This window comes from Chiloscyllium punctatum, chromosome 41 (genome assembly GCF_047496795.1).
Source record: "Chiloscyllium punctatum isolate Juve2018m chromosome 41, sChiPun1.3, whole genome shotgun sequence".
Taxonomy (NCBI): domain Eukaryota; kingdom Metazoa; phylum Chordata; class Chondrichthyes; order Orectolobiformes; family Hemiscylliidae; genus Chiloscyllium; species Chiloscyllium punctatum.
In genome coordinates, this window is record NC_092779.1 from 27,440,785 (window position 1) to 27,464,410 (window position 23,626).

General features: G+C 38.7%; 1 protein-coding gene across 1 annotated transcript in view; it reads right to left on the reverse strand.

Moving 5' to 3' along the window:
• Positions 1 to 5,699: 5,699 nt before the first annotated feature.
• mturn (maturin, neural progenitor differentiation regulator homolog (Xenopus)) overlaps positions 5,700 to 23,626 on the reverse strand; it is a 30,535-nt gene continuing 12,608 nt past the window's right edge. Inside the window, exons 2-3 of the mRNA XM_072560613.1 lie at positions 14,038 to 14,160; positions 5,700 to 7,879 (exon numbers count right to left, since the gene is read on the reverse strand). Coding sequence (XP_072416714.1) covers positions 7,769 to 7,879; positions 14,038 to 14,160 — 234 coding nt within the window. The 3' untranslated portion in view covers positions 5,700 to 7,768. The remainder of the gene's footprint in view (positions 7,880 to 14,037; positions 14,161 to 23,626) is intronic.

Genomic DNA, 23,626 nt, shown 5'->3' on the forward strand with positions numbered 1-23,626 from the left:
GAGGCTGAGGGGTGACCTTATGGAGGTTTATAAAATCATAAGGGGCATGGATAGGGTGAATAGACATCTTTTCCCTAGTAGGGTGGGGGAGTCCAGAACTAGTGGGTATAGGTTTAGGGTGAGAGGAGAAAAATATAAAAGAGAGTTAAAGGGCAGATTTTTCATGCAAAGGTATGAGGAATGCCAGAGGATGTGGTGGAGGCTGGTACAACTGCAACATTTAAAAGGCATCTGGACGGGCATACGAATAGGAAGGGTTTGGAGGGATATGGGCCAGGTGCTGGCAGGTGGGACTAGATTGGGTTGGGATATCTGGTTGGCCTGGATGATCTGGACTGAAGGTGCTAATTCCATGCTGTACATCTCTATGATTAAGTTGCTAAGTGGTGCCTTACTGTACATATTTCTGTATGTTCTCTTAAGCTTTTAAAAGTCGCTGGAAGATTTGCCCCAGTGTAACAGGGAGAAATAAAACTTGTTGAAATACCAGGATGGATTCAGGACTTACCCAAGTAATGCCGAGTTGATGCTTTTTTTAAAAAAAAAGTTACTGCACAAATCTTAAAACGTAAAACCTCCTGTTTCCTTTACATTATTCACTAGAAATGTACAATCAATTTTTAAAAGACTCTAAGGGGATTAACAATGTGCAGGACTTGAAGAGAAGGACATGACATCCAAAATTTGTGCCTAATCAGCACGGAGTGTATGACTCTTGTTTTAGCACATTCAGACAATTTCATCTTCTAACATTCAGCATTGAGGCCAAAATGGTGTTCCAACTACAGATTGACTTTCAAACAGGTATTTGAAACAGTAGACTATCCATTTGATGTTTGTTTATCTTCTTGACCAAAGTCCTGATATATTTAAATAAGTCCTATGGAGCCCTCTGGTGGAGAAATGTGGAATACTGGGGGATTTTGAAGTCATTACAATTAATACAATATTACAGCAGTGGATTTGCAGTGATTGTAACAAGGCCAGCCAGGTGGGACTCAGTTTCCTTATTGGACCAGGTTAACAGCCTTGATCAGGGAGACCTGGCTGACAGATATAAACAGGAGTGTCAGAGGGTTCTGTTCACTGTGCTGACTAAGGATACCAGACCAATGTACATGGGTGACAGGATACCAGCCTCCATGAAGTTATTTCAGGAACAGACACAGATCCAGACCCTATGGTTCAACTCTCCATGTGCCAACCAGATATCCTAAATGAATCTAGTCCCATTTGCCAGCATTTGGCCCATATCCTCGTCCTTCACACACACATCCAGAGGCCTATTAATTTGTAATTGTAACAGCCTCCATCACTTACTTTGGCAGCTCATTCAATATATGCACCATCCTCTGCATGAAAAAGTTTCCCCTCAGGTCCCTTTTAAATTTTTACCCACTCTCAGTAATCCTATGCCCTCGAGCTTTGGACCCCCCCACCCCCACCCCAAACCCTGGGAGGAAGACCATGACTATTCATCCTATCCACAATCACGATTTTAGAAACCTCTATAAAAGTCATCCCTCAGCCTCCAATGCTCCAAGAGAAAAGAAGCACCAACCTATTCAGCATCCCCCTTTGGCAAAAAAATCTTCCAATCCCAGCAAGAACCTTGTAAATCTTTTCAGAACTCTTAAGTTTAACAAAACCTTTCCTATAGCAGGGTGACCATAATTGAATGCAGTATTCTAGAAGTAGCTGCATCAAAGTCCTGTACAGTAGCAACTTCTATACAGAGGAACCTTGATTAATCGAATATCAATTATCCGAATTTCAGATTATCTGATGATCTCAAGATCCCAATAGAATCATTACATCAGTGTTACCAACACTGATCACGTCTTTTGTTTACAATGATTAAGAGTGAATTTGGCTTACTAAAATTCTGTCCAGGACTGTTCTCAGCATCAATGGGAACCCAGGCACCATCTCCAAATTACTGACCGCCACCCCCTCACCCAGCACTTGCACAGGAGTTCTAGACAGGGGTGTACCCTAAACTCCCCTGACCCAGATAATCTCTCCAATATTATCCTAAACAGGGCAGAGGGGGAACTTGTCAGAGGTCGGTGTGTGGCTGCGTGCATGTGTGTGCTATTTTCAGACTCCCCCTCAAAAAGGCAGCAGCAATCTTGCTGTTGGTGTCCAGTCCAGCTGCCATCTCCATTCCGGGGGCAGGGGTAGGGGTGTTGGACTGGGACCCTAGTGTTGCACTGTGTGCTGCTGCCTAGTCTCCTGAACAGGGAGCAGACATAGCATGTGTTCATTCTGTCAATCCCATTGAAGAGAAGCAGCGGCAGGCAGAGGCTAAAGCAATGCTGCAGGTCCCTTACACACAAGTATGTGTCTGCTCAGAAACAAGTCCTGAGACAGACAGAGGGAGCAAGTTAGGAAGAGTGAGGAAAAAAAAGGAAACTTCAGAAAACTCCGGAGTCCTAGAGGAGAGGCAATGAATCAGTTATCCAAACAAAATACTGCCCACCCATCTCTTTCGGATAATTGACGTTCTTCTGTACTCAATATGCTGAGGAATGAAAGCAAGTGTGTCAAATGCTTTCTTCACCACTTTGTCCATGAGTGACTCCACTTTCAAGGAATCTACACAACTAGGTCCCTTTGTTAAACAACACTCCCCTGGCCCTGAACTGCAAACCTATTAACCATCCCTCCTATACTCACATCCAAATCATTCATATAAACAATGAAAAGCAGTGGGCCCAGCATTGATCCTTGCTGCACACCCCTGGTCACAGGCTTCCAGTCTGAAAAGTAACCCCCTATCACCACCCTTTGTCACCTACCTTCAAGCCAATTTTGTATCTTCCCTGTGGTGATAATAATTATGGGGAATTTCAACTTTCCAATATTAACTGGGATAGACAAAGCGTGAAATGATTTGAGGGGGTGAATGAAGGATGCATCCAATAGTTTCCTAAGCCAGTATATCGAAAGTCCTACGAGATAAGGAATTTTAGGGAACAAAGCTAAGCAAGTGTTAGTCCAAAAGCATTTTGTTGATAATGAACATATCATTAAGAACTATTTTTAACAGGGATTTACCAGGAATACTGCATAATTTCACAGCAAGAATTTAATATCTACTGCAAACTCTTTTCTTGTAGCTATGAGCTCCTGAAGATGATCAGCAGCCAAGTTGTTGTTGACAAGTGAAGCAAGTTAGTTCTCAGAGGAACAGGTTGGAAACCTGGTCTGTGTTTTTGATCAACCTTGGACCAAAGTTGGATAAATTAGGGCACTATATGCATAGTTTAAAAAAAATGATAGCAAGGCTAGATTTATGGCATGCTACCCCCAATACAACATAACAAGTGAAAGCATTTAATGAAAACATAAATTATAGCAGTCTCAATACTGAAACACCCTGGTGGGAAGCCAAATCAAAAACTAAGGAGACCCTAATGATTTGAAAAGCACCTCAAAAACAAACAAAATAGGTTTGCTATCTTCCACAAAACTTATGAAATTGCAGCATTTGTTAGAAACAAAAGGAAGAGCCTGCTCTAACTTGAGATCCAGGAGCAATTTTAAGAACTACAATGGACAAGAGGTTCACATCTGCTTGAGAGTGGAACAGATTAATTACACCATGTTGTGGATTGTGCAAGAGAACTTTTTTTCTGGAATGAAACAAGTATCCCAGCTTGACAATTTCTAGGTTAACAGTTCAATTTGCTAAGTAAAACTTAAATACCACCGTACCTTTAAAGATTCAGTTAAAAAATTCCAGTCAGACCATAAATATTTTGAATATGTACACTACGTAAGCCAAGCACTGTGTTTGTTTTATTTTTCTTCAATAAAATTACAGTTCCTGAATGAAAGTTCCACAATTAATTAAACAATAAGGTTTAACTGTGCTGTGTACTCCAAGTTATACAGTGCCATCCATAAATTTGCAGTCTTCAGATCATAGATGTGGTCCACTTAAAGAGTGCTGAGAATTCAAGAATACAGAGGAATTAGAAGAGGATTTCCCTAGATATTTGGGGCAACTCCATCAGCAGTTTAGCAACAATGAAGTAACCCACAGATTGTAGGGCCTTTGAAGCTAGACAATGCAACATTAAGAGAGTTAGCAAAACGGCAGAGGTCAGTGCCATAACAAAGCATTGACCTCATATTCAAGATTAACTACACCGTCTCCAAAATTTGCCATAAAAAAGCTTTGGACACAAGCTGCAATGTTTGCTATACAAGTTTTCATGTGATTATTTAGTTGGAAAATGCTTTTGAAACATCATAAATATTGGTTCTTCCTTCTGAAGATAGATTAATAATTCAAGACTGCAACAGTTTGTGGGAACCTTATCAGAAAGATTCCCAAGCCCAGTTGGAGCCAGGATTTATTCATTCAAGAATTCACACTACCATTCTCATTGCAATATCTCCTCAAAAAACACTGCTATTTGATTTTTTCCTATTGCCAAGCAGTATGTTAAATGGATTATCATGTGCAAGAGATTCGCACCAGCACCCTGACCCAAATTTGATAAATGTTCAGTTTCAACAGTATAGCATCAGTTACTGGAGGACTGATTAATCCAGAACGTAAATACAAATTCCATGAAGTGAAAATTTGGAAGACTGAATTCCTGCCTTGCCACTGACATTCACATCATGAAAGTCAATTACATTTAACTTACCATACTCCTAACTTTCAGTATTTGAGTTGTGAAAATTTGCTTAGTTTGTTGATATCCAGCAATGTTAGCCACTGTACTATTTGGTACCTTACTAACATTTTTCCGTTAACCTCTTATTCTGCACTTGCTGCACCATAAAGATTTGATCATTCATGCCTAAACTTCCTTTATAATGTTCTGTCCACTCATACACTTTTCCAATAACACGTCCAGATTGGTTCCTTACTTGGTCCAGAGTCTGTACTCCCATTCAAAAAGATTTTAATGGATGTGGATATTCAACATTAGTAACATTAGTAAAGTAGCCCAGAATGAAGGAGACTGAAGATAACAGATAATTCAGAGACTTGGTACTTAAAACCAGCTTTGCCAATAACTATTTGTAAGAACACAGCAAAAAGAGAAGTCTACTAAAAATTCACTAAAAAGCCACAACCAACCATGGATTCAATCAAATTCCAGTAGTTTCAGGCAAGGGAAAATATGGGAGGGGGAAAGGACGTTAGGCTAGGAATGAACAATTTGTCTGCGTAAAGGCAGAAGATTAATTAGTAATTCTTCAGCCTTCACAGTTACAGATCTGTAGAACAGGCGATATGAAAAAAAAAATCAGTTGGCACAAATATTTATTTATTTTGATGTATAAGTTTATATATAAACATGACACCCAAGTAGGAATCGAATAGGGTTAGACAGAATACAGACATGGAATATGGTTCTAGAAACTCCGAAAAGATGACTACACAGGGTGAGAAAAGGCAGCGTGCATGGTTAAGGTCATTCTCTTATGGTCAATGTATCTGTATTGAGTAGAACAGCTAGTTAGATGGACTAGGCAAAGAACATGACGTTAATGTGCATATATTTCACTCAAGTGTTTCTATAACAGTATTTTGGGTTGTCAGTTCATTATGTCGAAGATTTATTCAGCTTAAAATCAAAAGATATGGTCTGTGCTTGTCACTGTTTTGCAGCTGTTCACTTGAGAAGACACCTTTGATTGAAAAGTTTATATATTAAAGGAACATCGATAGCAATGTTTGAATAATTTATTTCCAGCTTGTTTAGTGTTAAGCATATTAAAGTACAATATCCTTTTGTTCACCTATCCAAAATCCCTTTCATAACTGTTAAAAACAAATAAACACATTTGCTTTACACATTCAGTCTAAATGCACAAAAGTAATGCTCTTAAATCAATCCAAAAGGAGAGAGAACCAGGTTCTGTAACACTTTTATATTTTATTAAATCTACTTTTTTAAAAAATGAGGCGAGTTAATGCTGGAGAATTCTGTTTGTGCAATTTGTTTTTAAACCGATTTCTAAATCCAGACTGCTAGGTCAACAAAAGCATTGAGGTATCTATAAATGAAGTGCTGTAGGTTGTAACAAATCATTGCATCAACAATAAAGTTATTTTTATAAACTACCAAACTTAAAATAATACCTCCTGTGTCAACCAGCCATGCATTTAAAAGAAAGGCAATTTGATGGCTGTTCACAGGATGCTTCTTCCCTCCTTCAGGATCAACAAAATTAGACACTCACGTAACATATTAAAACACTGGATACTGTTCACACAAAGTACAGACCAAGCTTTTACTTTGATTATCTGTACAGTATATATACTGTAGAATAGAATATTTACATTTACACTCTTGTCTATGGCCTTAACTTACCAAAGTCAATAAAGGAACAGACTCTCCAACCGCAAGCAATGTTCAAACCTGCTCCAAATTAGCAGCTCAGTAGAAGGCATTTTAAAACACTAAGATTTTATGCAACCTTAAATGTCCTATGATTACACAAGGCATTCTATTTTACAGTATACACACAGATATAATACAAGAGAGATCCACAGGCCAGGTACAGTACAAATTACCACTGACAACATTTTGAATAACCAACCCATTATTCAATGAGTATTACATTTTAAAAATTCTTTCAGATGCACATGACTAATTCCACCCTTACACTCCCCCACTAAAAGCAAGTTTACAGCTCCTTCTAGTAATGCACACTAACAGAGAGCTAAAGTCTGTGCTTTCCTGATCTACAACTGGGAATGTTATAGCTGGAAATGTTTTGTCTAAGATGCATAGGATGTAATCAGTAAAGTAGCTAACAGACTGTAGTGCATTAAAAGCCAAGCAATAATTAATGCAGTACAGTAAACAGTATCTGCAGTACATACAGCAGTAGCAGAAAACAGTATTTAAATGTCCTCAAGCATCTACACAACAGCACATTCCTTTGATTTTACAATGTAACAAGCTGATGCAAGCAGATGTCAGTTTAATTCAGTGTTGCATTTCATTTAGTATCGTCAAGGATATTTTGAGTGAAGTAATCACTGTAAAACTACCTGATAGAACTTAAAAAGTAAAATCTGCACTAAAAACAGTTGCCCTACAGGCTCACCACAAAAGTTGTAAATTGTTGGACAACTTCAGTTAAATACCCACAATCAATATTCTTTTAAAATATTTAATAAAGCTAGGTATTTGAAAATGAAATGACACCAAAATAAATGGAAGGTTACGTAAACTGGGTTAGATGAAGTTGAATGGCAGAATGCCAGTAGAGGGCAAAAACCTCAGCACAAGTCAATTAGGCTGAACGGCCTGTTCTTGTGCTCTAACATCTATGTGATTTTACTGATCAACCTAATAGGAGGTTATCCTTAAAATAATTTGAAAATATTTTAGTAGGTCCATCACTGAAGTATGGCTCAAAACCCATTTTAATTGAAATTCTGATTGCATCAATTTCTTTTTAAATCATTCTTTAAGGAAAAGCCCAACTTAAACAATCTGAAATTAATGCAGCCTTACATATTCAAACAGGCCAATCCAATTAATGGACTTTCCCCTCAAAAAAACTTTTAATATATGTACATAGCCTGATAAACTTTCACACCTCCTTACAGTTTGACAAAATGATGAACAGTTAAATGACACAGAACAAACTAGATAATGTTTAGGAATGCTGATTCAAACTTGATACAAATAAGGATTATTCAGATTGTTGGAAGGGAACAGTGAATATGGGTCATCCATCAATAAAATAAAAATTTCACACAATCTGACTTTTCTCTGCACGTTTACTGCTGACTGACACTCATATGCTGACTGTCTGCTTCAGGTTCCTCCTCTTCAACATCAGCATTGTAATCTTCAAATGCATCATCGTCTACATCAGGAAGTCCCAGCAACTGTGTGCACAAAATGCTGAGTTAGTCACTGCAATCATCAAAATTAAAATGAATGAAATAGAAAATTCAACATAAGTTGAACCTGCCCCATCTCAAAATACACAATTTAAAAAGCAGAACGAAGGAGCTTGTAATACGTAGGAGCAGTTACCAAATAGAGCATGTTGTAAAAGCATGCGATATACACCCAACATATTCACAATGGTCTCATAACTGTAGAATGTGTCTTGAATTCAGAGATATGGAATATGAAATTTATTTCATTTACGTAAATGAAGTTTTCAAATAAGAGCAATTTTCCCGACAAATCAAGTGTGAGAAGAAAGAGCTCCAGCTATGCACCTGGATTCAGCACTGGTAACAGCCAGCTATAATTATTGCAACTCGCATCATAATTACTGAATTTTCTGCAGTGTCAGCACTGCAAACAAAGTACACACACTGTTCAGCTAAAGCGAAATAAAAGGCAAACCCAAGTGCTCAATGATCGACCCATTACCCTGACAACCACTTATGCATGTTGACCCAACTATTCCACAGTTCTAATGCTCATTTAGAGCAAAAAACCACTGACATTATCTTGTTGCAATGTAGTAATTTTGATCACCACATTTCGCCTATCAGGCCAGAACCATCCTGAACCAGATGGTAAACCCTCAAATATATTTCAAACTGTAGAACTTACCCATTACATTAGCAACATTGTGTGGATAAATCCTTTGTTTATCCTTTTCTGGAGATGGCTTGCCAATTACATTGCACTAAGTTATATAACCAACTTAAGATGTAACAACATGTAATAAAATCCGACAGTAGATCAAATGCCAAAAGTTCGCTTTCTTTTTAAAGAAAAGAGAGTTAAGATTATGCAAACTGGAGAAGGGGAGGGGGCAAGTGTGAATGGCTGTAGAGGGAGGAAAATTAAACAAGGTTCCGGTTCTTGCATGTTGAGTATCCAATGGAAATCAACTTGTTCAGCACCTTAAGGCAAGAGTGGAAGTGGTGTTTCCCTTCAGACCACTGCACTGAGCAAACAAGGGAATTGTGAAAAAAAAACTGCTGGTAAAACTCAGCAACCAGTAGCATTTGCGGAGAGAAAACAGAATTAACGTTTCAGGTCCAGTAACCATTCTTCAAAACTGGGAACTGTGATATTTGTTTTGATCCAATGTTTTTTGATAAGTTAAAAATATCATAGTGGTAGCATCCAAGTTCAAGTTCCACCTGCCTTGGAGGTGCTTCATTTAACATGTCTAAAAATGTTAAGTGATATTCTTTTTACAGAATTTGTTCATCTGTTTTCTTTTATTCCCACAATTTCTGGTAAATGGTACAGCACTTACTAAGAATACTTTTGTCAGTTTTCTTATATGCTCCAACATATTGACTATCTTCTAGTTGAGCCAAAGTCATTTTGTTTTAAAGTTTAAATGTTTAAGCTTGACAGTTTCTCATTCAATTCTTTCCTTGGAGTCAGACAGCAGAATCTCCTGAACTCCGTTCCTAATATGGGAGGCAGCTGCAACTATTTTCCAACTAACTCAAAACATTGCATATTGATTTAGTGTCTTTAATGGATTAAAACGTCTCAAGATCCCTCACAGGAGTGTTAAAATAAAATCTGGCATTAAGTTACATAAGGTGATGTGAGGGCAGATGATCTAATGCTTGAACATAAAGATAGGTTTCAATCAATATCCTTGTGCACAAAACAGAGGGAGGCAGAGGCACAGATTCAGATGAAGTTATGCAGCCAGGAAAAAGGTGGCTCTTGTACTGTTGGCACAAGCGTATGGTTAGATGTACATCTTGGTACTAAACTTAACAGCAAGATTGCAAACAGTCTGGATTAATCACAAGGAGTAGCCAAGGAAAGGAATTTGTAGTGGCGACCAAAGTCAAAAGAAATTAAATATGTAATTAAAGAAAATTTCTGCTCATGCAGTTCTGAATGCTGGACAAACAATCTGATAACTTACCAACAGTGGAAGAACTGAGAGGGGATTGGGAAACTAGAATTGCATGCAGTATTCCAAAGCGGCCTAACTAATGTCCTGTACAGCTGCAACATGATCTCCCAACTGCTATACTCAGTGCATTGACCAATAAACGTAAGCAAACCAAAAGCCTTCTAACACTATCCTACCTATCTGCAACTCCACTTTCAAGGAACTATGAATTTGCACTACAAGGTCTCTTTGGCAACACTCCATTAAGTGTCTAAGTCCTGCTGCGATTTGCCTTTCCAAAATGCAGCATCTCATATTTATCTAAATTAAACTCCGTCTGCAAATCCTTAGCCAATTTGCCCATCTATCAAGATCCTGTTGCACTCTAATATAAGCTTCTTTGCTGTCCACTACCATCCAACTTTGGTGTCATCTGCAATTTTACTAACCCTCCCTCTTATGTTCATTTATACAACTGATTTGGATGTGATGAGAAACAGTGGACCCAGCACCAACCCTTGTGGGCACACTGCTAGTCACAAGCCTCCAGTTTGAAAAGCAACCTCCACCATCACCCCATCTTCTATCTTCAAGCCAGTTCAGTATCCAGATGGCTAGTTTTCCCTATACTCCCTGTGGATAAAGTGAGGACTGCTGATGCTGGAGAGTCAGAGTCAAAGAGTGTGGTGCTGGAAAAGCACAGCCAGTCAAGCACCATCTGAGAAGCAAGAGAGTCAATGTTTTGGGCATATGCCAGTCATCAGGAATGGGGGGGGGGGGAATGGTCATTGATGGATGCAGGTGGAATATCACTGGGATAGGTCAGTGGGAAGGGTGAAGCGAATGGGTGGGAAGGAAGATGAACGGGTCAAGAGGACAGTGCTGAGTTGTAGGGTTGGATCTGGGATGAAGTGGGGAGATGGGAGATTTGGAAACTGGCAAAGTCAATGTTGATGCCATGCGGTTGTCAGATCCCAAAGGTGGAAGATGAGGAAGTACTCCTCTAGCTGATGGATGGCTTTGATTTGGCGGTGGAAGTAGCCCAAGATTTGCATGTCCTTAGAGGAGTATGAGGAGGGAGATGAAGTGGTTGTGGGCAGTTGTGTCGTTTGGTGTGAGAGGACCAGCGATGTTCCCTAAAGTTCTCCACGAGTGATAATCTCTTTCTTATTTCTCAGTTCCACCCAAATCACTTTCCTTGATGCATTCTCAGGAACATCCTCCCTACATACAGCTGTAATGGTATTCCTAATCAAAAACACACTACCCTTCCTCTCTTGACCCCCTTTCTGTCCTTCTTATAGCCTCTATACCCTGGAACATTAAACAGTCAGTCCTATCTATCTCTGAACCACGTCTGTAATTACTATGATATCCCAGTCCCATGTCCCTAACCATGCCCGGAGTTCACCTGCCTTACCTGTTAGGCCCCTTGCACTGAAATCAATGTAGTTTAATTGATCAGTCCTACCTTGTTCTCCACTTTGTTCCTGCCTGCCCTGAATGTTTGACTTGCTCCTTTTCCCAACTATACCAGTCTCAGACTGTTCTCTTTCCTCACTGTGTCCCTGGATCCCCCTCCCCTGCCACCGTACTAATTTAAATCCTCCCGAGCAGATCCAGCAAATCTCCCCACCAGTATATTAGTCCCCTTCCAATTCAGGTGCAATCCGTGCTCCTTATCCAAGTCACTTCTACTCCAGAAGAGATTCCAATGATCCAAAAATATGAATCCTTCTCCCCTGCATCAGCTCCTCAGCAACGGATTCATCTGCTCTATCCTCATTAGCTCAAGTACTCCAGAAATTACTACCCTCGAAGATGTCCTTTTTAAAATTCCTGCCTAACTTCCTATATTCTCTCCTCAGAATCTCACCCTTTACTCTTACTATGTCATTAGTTCCAATGACCTCCTGCTGGTCCCTCATCCCTTTGAGAATATTCTGCACCCTCTCTGAGATATCCTTGATCCTGGCAACAGGGAGGCAACACACCATTCTGATGTTTCACTGCCGGCTGCAGAAACATCTGTCCGTGCCTCTGACTAGACAAATCCCTATCACAACCAATTACTTGGAACCTTACATACCCCTCATTATATTAGAGCCAGTCTCGGTATCAGAAACCTGGCTGTCAGTGCTACAGTCCCCTGAGAGTCTATCACCCCCTACATTTTCCAAAACAGCATATTTGCTTGGGATGGTGATAGCCACAGGAGACTCCTACATTATACCTGCCTCCTTCTCCTATCTTTCCTGGAGGTAACCGATCTGCCAGACTGGAGCTTTAGGGGTTATCTCCATTCCCACAACTGCCATCCATCACTTCCCCTAGCTCCTGTAAATTGTTCATTGCCTCTAAGTGCCGCTCTAACCAATCCATGCAATCAAATGGGATTCACAATCAAACATATTTCCTGCAGATATAATCATCAGTAACATGGAAACTCTAATTTCTCATGACTGACAGGAAGAGCACATTACTCCACTAAAGGCCATCTTTGTATCTTTACAGTCTACAGATCCTGAAAACAGCAGTTTTACTGCTCTACAAAACACTGCTCCAGGCTAACTTAGTACCTATGTTTTATATTTTTGAAAGTTTAATCAAGAGACAGATCTCAAAAATATAATCAAAAAGGAACCCACTCTACTCACAATTGTAGATTTATAAAAAGAAAAAGTTGATCAGTTCACAAATATAACAAATTTTAGCTTGAAACCAGCTAAAAACCACTCATTTGCAGGATCCATTCCTGTTTGGTCATTATGTGGGCTCTGTTATGAACACAATCTGCTAGCAACAACATACTGTCTGCTTAAAAGTACAACCCCAAAAATGCATTTCTGAGGTGAAAAACAGATGCTGACTCCAGATACAGCACTAACCAGGTATGTACTAGATGAAACTTGGGGAATCTATTCAGATAGCTAAACAGACATATAGACTTAAACATGCATTTTGGTGTCAAAAACACCTTATACATTAATATCTACATATTTTAAATATGAAGCGTTTTGTAAAAACATTGTATGTCTTGCACTGTAATGGCTGACCCTTTGGGTTTAACAGAAATTGTGCCAAGTCAGCTAATTTCCCTTGCTTAAACAGTAAGTATAAAAATATCAGAATTCAACATTTCAAAAAATGAACCTGATGGAGATTTCCTAATCTATTTAGAATTGCTGAAAATTCTATTGTACATATGGTTTAAAAAGTACCACGAAAAGAACAGTATTTACACTCTTTATAGCAAGACACAGTGGTCATTGCTCAATTATCTAGTGCAATCACACCAATTATAAATTGAAGAAATGAGGAAACCTTTACACCAGAGGTAAAGTCATAATTGTTTGCGATACACTAAAGGATGTGTTTCTCCCTTCTCTTGAAAATTGACAGCTCCCCAATCCTCCAACAAAGAGGAAGATTCAGGAATAGCAAGAAGTCCAGGAGACAAGAAATGCAGTTGGCAAATACAGATGAGGATTATCAGTGCTAGTAAATTGAACAATGTTCATTTCAGGCATTAATATTATCAGCAAGCATTACTTTGCCCAACAACACATTTCAACTTCAAAGGTTTCTTGCATTCTATCACCGAACCATTTTCTCCCCCAATTCAAAAACTAATTATGCTCATTTGAGAGATTAACCTTTAAATTACAGATGTGCATTCACAGGTCTCACATTAATGTGGAGAATACAACTGACTTTACAATATCTGAAACGCTTGTTTCTTCTTCCACAAGTACTGCCTATTACACTGATTATTGCTAGTATTTCCCATTTCTCTTTCAGGTTTTTTTTTAGCAACTGCATAAATTTGATTTTAAGTACTTGGTTAATTCTGGTCAAATTAGTTTCCCATGTCCCTTGTCTGGATTAGCTTCAACCCCAAAATAAAGGCTTCGGTGTAAATCTACTGTAACAACCTGCTAAATATCAATTAGGGTTGTTCAATAATTATAGTGAAAGGAACCACTAAGAACCATTTCAATAATGAACAATTGATGATAAAAGCAAAGATGGGGATATAAGAGATAGTCTGCTGAAAACAAATTCATTTTAAACAACTATCAGGCACAAAGCTAAAAACTATTTATTTTCATCTACACACAGTTTACATAAAATATGAATAATTAAAATAATATTTTGTTCAAATAGTTAATTCCAGATTTTCTTTTGAAGAGTAATTTGTGCACTTACAGGTTTAAATGATTTAAACACTTTTTCCAGTACTTCAGAGAGAGTCTTCTTTCCACAGGATAAGATGTATTCTTGTACCAATTGTAGGAATGGTAAGCAGTCTTCACTTTCACTCCATACATGCTGAACAGACAGAGATACAGGTGGGGGAAAAGCATACGTTTTAAAAAAAACTCAACAGTTTAACAATATAAATATATGCACAATTATGTCTTTTTCAAAAAGGTACTTGGAATATCTAGTTCAATGGCTGTGCAGGTTTAACGTACTATAAATAACCTCGTGAAATTGCCAGAACCTGAACTGGATTAGACATAGAAATAGAGTGAAAGGGCAGGTCAGATACCAGTGTATTGGGATACTCACTTGCCTAAATGAGTGCAGGTCCTTCACAAGAAGTTTCAAAGCAACCAAGATAATGCAGTTCACTTGATTTGCACCACATCCACTAACATTCATTCCCTCTACCCCTGACACTCAGTAGCAGCAGTGTACACTATATGCAAGATGCACTGCAGCAATTCACCAAAGATCCTTAGACAGCATGTTCCTAACGGCCACTACTATTCAGGACGATAAGGGAGTCAGATACGAGAGAACGCCAGAAGTTGCAAGTTCCCCTCAAAACCATTCCCGATTTGGAAATATATTGCTGTTCCTTTACAATTCTTGGGACAAAGTCCCAGAATTCCCTTCCTAACAGCATTGTGAATCTACATATAGCACATGGACCATGGTGGCTCAGGAAGGCAGCTCATCGCCACTTTCTCAAGGGCAACTAGGGACAGACAATAGATATCACTGGCTGTGCCAGCATTTAAGTCCAACAAGTGAATAAAATCTACCAAATCTATTGATACCTGATAGTATGGGTTTATTATATGCCATTTATATTCTTCTGTGTTTTCTTTTAATTTCAGAGTGCATTGTCGTAAGTTTTGGGCTCCAGATTCCCAATGAAACACTTGTTTTAAGTTTACATATTTGTACCAAGTTGAATCCAGTGTGAGTGATATAAGTTTAAAAGAAATGATGGCATATCTTCTGACACAGAAGTCATAATAATCAGAGAATGCACATTTTATTAAGGGCAGGAATTTTTAAGCTATGGATTGTACAATGCATTATTTTGTGTGTGCCCAACCAAGAATTGTAGTCTAGAGCCATAGAATCATCTGGATGGGTGTATGAATAGGAAGGGTTGAGAGGGATGTGGACCAAGTGCCAGTAAATGGGATTAGATTAGTTTAGGATATCTGGTTGTCATGGACGAGTTGGACCTAAGCATCTGTTTCTGTGCTGTACATCTCTATGACTAAGCGTGTCACAATAACTTCCTAATGTCATAAAATTGAAAAATGCTTAAAGTTGAGAAATGTTTGAAGTTTGCTATGATTTTATTACAGAACTGATTATCTTATTCAAAGTTTTAATGCATTACTCCCAGTAAGTGCTAAGTGCTAAATTTTCAATTAAAACACACTATTACTGCAACTGAAATCACTCAGTAGTGTAGGTGAGTTCCTGTCTGCATCAGCCTACTATACCAACATATATACTTAGATATTACACATGGGCACAAAGTGCTCTACCTAGCAATGGTGACAAACACAGCCTTATTTTATTGCTAAAGTATACTATATGTTATTTAAATCCACAAAGAAATAGCTCAACCTTGTGTTAATAAATTTAATTTAGTACAAACACTCTAAATAAAGGTCAAATTTTGAGAAGAGAGAGTTAATGCTATTAAAAGAGGTTTTTGCCATTTGAAATCCTGGTCCAGTAAGGTACCTTACATTTTGGGGTAGTTTCTTTCCTTCGGTCTCTCTTCTCCTCCACCCAAAATCATGCTGTATCTTATATTAGCAACAGCAGAAAGTAGATTATTTTAACCCTAGTCTTTCAGCTACTGAGAGGGGTTGCAAAGGCGAGATTAAAGCACAAGTCTTTCAAACCATGGTAGATAAATGTGCTGTAGAAGTATACTGACCTCTTTACCTAAATGCATGCATTTGTAACAAGATGGATGAATTGATAACACACCAAAAATGAGCATGGTATGACTGCAAACATGTCCATGTAATGAACAACTGGCCACAGCTGGAACCTGAACATTCAAGGATATTTGACATTTTACAAGAGACAGGAAGAAAGGAAAATGAGTTTGCGTAGCCCTGTTAATCAAGGATGACATCAGTACAAAAGGACATGGCTTGGTAGATCAAAACATAGATACAATTTGGGTTAAGATAGGAAATAGCAAAATGAAAGTACCTGGCAAGAGTTGCTTATTGTCCAGCTGAAGTTGCAACACTAAGATAGAATATATATCAATAAATAATAGGAGCTTACAAGAAAGGTATTACATTAATCTTGGGAAATTTCAACTTTTATATATACAGAGTCATTCCACTGCATCTGTGTGGGCTCCAATCCTGAGAACCCCGACAAATGATGAAATTTGCCAGTGTAGAGCTCATTTAAAGTAGGTTAAAAATCAGGGATATAAGATTTTTTTTGCTACTTATTTTTGGCTTGGATAGGTGAATTTGCGATTCATGATTTCACAGATGTAGAAGATTTATTCCAGATCAAACAAATTAAATTAACAAAGCTAGCTTAATGGATGATTTTTTTTAGCGCATTCAGGCAGTTTCTTCGAATATCATGTTCTGGAACCAACCAAGGAGCTGGTTATTTTATGCTTAGCAACATGTAATGAGAAAGGATTGATTAATTAATTACCTCAAGGTAAAAGGATCTTCTAAATAAAGGATGATCAGAACACGATAGAATTTCACATTCAGTTCAAGGCTGTGGAATTTGCATCATAAACTAGTACTGTAACTTAACCCTAAAAAAAAGGTATAAAGACAGTTGGATAGTGAATGGGAAAATAAGTTAAAAGGCAAGATGGCAGAGAAGCAGTTGCTGACTTTTAAGAAAATATTTCATAGCTCTCAAAAATAAACAAAGTATGAGAAATAATGAGTTCATGAGAAGGCTGCACCATCCTTGGCTAACTCTGGCCTACGGATGGTATCAAATTGAAAGAAAAGAGTTCAATGCTACAAAAATTAGTTGTGGACCAGAAGATTTGGATAGTTTTAGAAATTAGCAAAGGAAAATTAAAAAAAACCTTCAGTACGAAAGTTGGGGCTGGGATCCCAAATGGGGTTGTGAGCTCAGAGGTAGCAATGACTTATCACCTTCACTGCACTCATACATCTGCTCTTCATTCCCAGCACCACTCATCAATCACTACAATTTTCACACCTTGAAATGGGGTTAGTGAAAATAGTTTGGGAAGAGGCTGCAGAGATGATGGATGCATTGGTTACAATCTTCCAAAATTCTCTAGAATTCTGGAATTGTTTCTGCAGATTAAAAAGCCTCAAAATGTAACACCACTATTCAAGAAAAGGGGAAAAAAAAGCAGTAAGCTATAAGCTAATTGGTCTAACATCTACCACGAGGCAAATGCTACAAACCTTTATTTAGGAGTAGAATTACTTTCTAAATGTTCAATCAAGCAGAGCCAAAATGGTTTATGGAGGGGCAGTTGTGTTTAACTGATTTATTACATTGCTTGGAGGATGTAACAAGTAGAGTGGATAAAGATTAATTAGTAGATGTAGTGTATTTGGATTTCTAATTAGCATTTGGTAAGGAGCCATAAAGAAAGAATAAGAGTTCATAGTTTTGGGGGTGATATATTAACACAGACAGAGAATTAATTAACTAACAAGAAGCACATTAGCAAACTAACGTGCGAGTGTCAAAGGAATCAGTGCTAGGACCGCAGCTATTTCTGATCTATTAAAAGGACTGGTTGAAGGGGCTGACTATAATGTAGCCAAATTTGCTGCTTATACAAAAACATGCAAGAAAGCAAGTCGTGAGAAGTGTGCAAAGGGAAAAAGATAGGATAATTGAGTAAAAGATTTAGTAAATGCAGCTTAATGTAAAATTGTCCGTTTATATACGAATAGAAAAACAGATAATTTAAAATGGAGATAGACTGTAGAAGCTTGCATTACTGAGGGATCTGGTGTCCTTAATGGCAAATTGAATGCTGTGTTTTTTTAATACTTCATTCCCTTTATAACAAAAGGGAAGACAGATTATAACTATGCAGTGGGTTGATGAGACTGCACTTCAGATGCAATTTTGATATCCTTATTTAAAAGGAGGATAGAAAAGGAGCTCATGGAATGCTTGCAAGGCCGGTTGCTGGGAGGATAGGAGTTGTCTCATGATGAAAAGTTAAGTCTAAACTTATTGAAGTTTAAAAGAATTAACAGCAGCTTTATCGAAAAATGCAAGACTCTTAAGAGGGTTGATCGGACAGATTGTTTCGTCTCCTGAAGGAAGAGAGAACTTGGGGACACAAAGGGGTGTCCCATAAGTCAGGGATGGAATAATGTCTTCTCTCAATGGGTCATTAATTTTTAGAGTTATAGATGAGTGTATGCTGGGTAACTGAATATATTTAAAAGGCAGAGCTAGATAGATTTTTGAAGGGACAGCATTAAGGGTCACAGAGGACAGCCAAGTGAAGTTCAAGCCACCGTCAGATCAATTATGGGGTGATTGAATGGCCAAGTCAGCTGAAAGAACTGAATGAACTACTCCAGCTCTTATTTTACAGTAACATTATAAACTAGAAGATCCCATGGCCTATTCTTAGACAATAACATCTAAATTTACTTCAGAAAGTAAATATTGAACAAGAAATGAAAATCCACAGTGGCCATTTTAATCTCATAAACAGGTAATTAAGTGCAAGTATTATCTTGCAGAGTTATTTGGTAATTGGTAAATTGTGACATTTTGAGAACTCAGATATTTTACCAGTTTTAAAAAGTTACCCACTTTAACTGTACAGAAACAAACTTTGGATGAAAACACCTGGACTGAAAGGAGTGTACACTTTTCCCCCATTCCTTAAACTCAGAAATGATGTGTTATGTTTGCATAGGGTTTAAGTAGTTCTAAATAGCCACCCAACAGCTCCTCCAAGTAGGAATTCTTCATACGATTAGGAAGCTAATGAGCTATTTGACTGCATTATAAAGCCTATCCTTATGTTCAAAGATTTCTAGCAAGGATCATGTTGATATCACAAACATGCACATGGTATTTTCTATTCCTTTCTATTCTTCCACACAATCACTATCCTAACCAACAATTATGATGTACCATATGTTTGGTATGGTTTGCTATTATACATGCAGTGTGTTAGCCAAATGAATCAATTTGCAGCTTCAATGAAAATCATGGCATTTTAAAAATTCATCACCTTTCAGATCTGAATATAAAGCCATTGGCATAAAATTTAATTCTAAAGTGGTTGCAAACCAGGCAGAAGCAAATCAGCCACTCTGTACATCCCACCCAACTTTCCTTTCCCCTTGATCTGGTCAGCCACACTACACTGAAAACATTAGATGCTATTTTAGGTCAGAGAAAGAGAATGAGGTAAAAACTATGGAGTGAGACCAAAATATCAATGAGAGATCTGTATTTACTGAGAAAATCAACACCTTAGTGTGGTCCTTTGTAGAAAGTGTGCACTCAGCAGTGACTCAGCAGCTGATATGCTAACAATGGCAGAAACACAATGAAATAGAGAAAAAAACTCCCAGGGGGAGTTAGAAAATAAAACAACATAGGTTTTTAAAAAAAAATTGTCATGCACATGGCTCCAGAGAGTATATACATTTAATTTTTTTTTTGGGGGGGGGGGGGGGGGGGGGGCGCGGTGTTGGTTACAGCACACTAATCCAACAACTAGATTTATATTCTGAGGAAAGGGGTTTAAATGCCAACAGGGTAACAGGAGGAATTTAAATCCAATGAAATCAATTTGGAATATAAATGATACTCAGAAATGGTGACTATGGCGGTTATCATCAATTACTCTTTTTTAAAAAAACCTGGTTCACTAAAGCTCTTTAGCAAATCTGAGATCCTTACCCTATCTAGCCTATATGCGAGTCCAAACCAACAACAATGTGGATGACGCTTAATTGCTCTCTGTAATTGCCTAGTTATTTAAGGGCAACTCAGGATGAACTACAATGCTGGCCTTGACAGCAAAGCCCACACTGCATGCAAGATTAAAAAAAATTACACTATGCAAGGAAACAAATGAACTTCACCAACTTACATCTTTAGAGCACTCCATACAAGTTTTATGGATAACAAATCAGTATTTCATGAAGATCTAGGATTTTGGGAATACATTGGAAATTAAGGTCCAGATATTCCAAGTAGCAACAATATCAGCATCAGATTGTCATTCCACTCTAACATAATGTCATTAGTCAGAGTTCTGCATTGCTGACTGACAATTCCAATCCCAGCTCCTTCAGAAATGTGAAGCATATCTGAAACCCAATAGTATCCTTGTGGCACCAAATAGGGTAGTGAAGTCCAACTTCACCCCTTTTTCACAGCAGCAGACGCTGTATTCTATATCAAATTTCCAGCCACTTTGACAGCTTCCGTGAAAGGCTAAGCATCTAGCTAAGTGTGAAGTTAGGGGGATGGTTGATTAAGGCACCCAAAAAGTTACAGAATGCGCAGGTAGGTCAGGACATTGGGCCCAATCATTTATTCTGGAGTGCATGAGTGGCCAGTTTAATACTCACCCAGTGTAGGTCAATGTTTTCAATCTTCTACTTCTCCTAGATTATTAGCTTAACCTAAACAACCTTTCAAATCTCCAACTTTAAACAGATTCTTTCAGAGTTCCAGATGTAGGAGAATTGCCCAATGAATCTTGAATTTCCCAAGCAATTCCCAAGGATATTTCTACATCTGAGATTCTGCATAGTCCTGACCTGCAACTCCAAGCCATGCTACTCCAGTGACTACCTAGCGATCAGAATATTTGGGTGTAAGTCTTGACCATGTTAACACAACCTCTTATTCTCACACACAAGGATATATTTATACAGTCATGCTCATTCATCCTCTGTGGCTGTACACTGCCCTTTGGTAACATCACCTACAGATACAAAATCAACTTATAAATGTATGATATAGTGGACTTAACTTCCTATGGCCTCTCAGAATAAAAATTAGAATGAGGTTTATTTTCACATAAACTCAACATGAGTGCAATGAAAAATTTACAATGTTGCCACCGATGGTGCCAACTTAAGTACAAAAATACCAAGGTACAGGATCTTAAGAATAAATTAGAAAGATAAAGAAATAAAATGTTCAGCACTACAGTCCTTCAAGCAGACCACCCTGGGCCACGTCACCAGGCTGCGTACAGGCCCTCACCTCTTGTTAGACTGTTTGCTAACATACAGTGATGAAATAAGCTTGTGATTTCCCACATTTGGTTAAGAAAAAGAAGGAAGCATATGTCAGATATACAGAGGATAGATAGAATCCTTAGAAGAGTATAAAGACAGTATGAGCATACTTAAGAGGGAAATCAGGAGGGCAAAAGGGGACAGGAGATAGCTTTGGCAAACTGAGTTAAGGAGAATTCAAAGGATTTTTACAAATACATTAAGGACAAAAGGGTAATTAGGGAGTGAATAGGGCCCCTCAAAAGATCAGCAAGGCAGCCTTTGTGTAGAGTCGCGGGTGGTTAAAAAATGAGTATTTTTTGCATCAGTGTTTACTGTGGGAAAGGACATGGAAGATATATAATGTAGGGAAATAGATGATGACATCTTGAAAAATGTCCATATTACACAGGTGGTAGTGCTGGATATCTTGAAATGCAAAGAAGTGGATAATTGCTGGGCCCCTTGCTGAGATATTTGTATCATCGATAGTCACAGGTGAGGTGCCAGAAGACTGGAGGTTGGCTAACGTGGTGCCACTGTTTAAGAAGGGTAGTAAAGACAGGCCAGGGAACTACAGACCGGTGAGCCTGATGTTGGTAGTGGGCAAGGAGTTGGAGGGAATCCTGAGAGACAGGGTGTACAGGTATTTGGAAAGGCAAGGAATAATTAGGGATAGTCAACATGGCTTCGTGCGTGAAAAATCATGTCTCATGAACTTGATTGAATTTTTTGAAGATGTAACAAAGAGGATTGAGGAGGGCAGAGCAGTAGATGTGATCTATATGGACTTCAGTAAGACATTTGACAAGGTTAGATCTCATGGAATGCAGGGAGAGCTAACCATTGGATACAGAACTGGCTCAAAGGTAGAAGACAAAGGGTGGTAGTGGAGCGTTGTTTTTCAGACTGGAGGCCTGTGACCAGTGGAGTGCCACAGGGATCGGTGCAGACCCACTACTTCTCGTCATTTATATTAATGATTTGGATGTGAGCATAAGAGGTCCAGTTAATAAGTTTGCAGATGACACCAAAATTGGACGTGTAGTGAACAGTGAAGAGGGTTACCTCAGATTATAACAGGATCTTGATCAGATGGGCCAATGAGCTGAGGAGTGCAGATGGAGTTAAATTTAGAAAAATGTGAGGTGCTGCATTTTGGGAAAGCAAATCTTAGCAGGACTTATATACTTAACGGTAAGGAGTTTTGCTGAACAAAGAGACCATGGAGTGCAATTCATAGCTCCTGGAAAGTGGAGTTGCAGGTAGATAGGATAGCGAAGGCAGCATTTGGTATGCTTTCCCTTATTGGTCAGAGTGTTGAATACAGGAGTTAGGAGGTCATGTTGCGACTTTACAGGACAGTGGTTAGGCCACTTTTGTAATACTGCATGCAATTCTGGTCTCCTTCCTATTGCAAGGATGTTGTGAAACTTGAAAGGGTTCAAAAAACATTTACAAGAATGTCTCCAGGGTTGGAGGATTTGAGCTATAGCAAGAAGTTGAATAGGCTAGGGCTGTTTTCCCTGAAGTGTCGCAGGCTGATGGGTGACATTATAGAGGTTTATCAAATCATATAGGGCATGGATAGGATAAATAGACAAAGTCTTTTCCCTGGGGTTGGGGAGTCCAGAACTGCAGGGCATAGGTTTAGGGTGAGAGGGGAAAGATATAAAAGGGACCCAAGGGGCAACTTTTTCCACACAGAGGGTGGTACATGTATGGAAAGAGCTGCCAGAGGAAGTGGTGGAGGCTAATACAATTGCAATATTTTAAAAAAACTGGATGGGTATATGAATAAGAAGAGTTTGAAGGGATATGGGCAGAGTGCTGGCAGGTTGGACTAGATTGGTTGGAATACCTGGTCGGCATGGACGAGTTGGACCAAAGGGTCTGTTTCCATGCTGCACATCTCTATGACTCTAGGAACAGTACACTTTCCTGAAGGCTCTAAGAAAGCCCTTGAACTGTTTCCTCTGTCTCTCCCAGTAATGCTTACCATGAATGTACTCAGAGTAGAGAGCTGATATTGAAAGTCTTTTGTCAAGCATGTAACTGACTGACCACAACCAATGCCTTGATACTAGGGGTGGAGGGCCTGAGAACTTGGATGAATATTGGAGTGCCTACCCTGCCAATAGATTTCCAAGATTTTGCAGAGGCATCGCTGGCAATATTTCTATGAAATCAAGGTGTTGCTGTACATTGTCCGTGTCTCAAATGCATTAGGAGGGCAAGATCTGAGATTAAGGTGGTCAAGTCTACTAAACTCA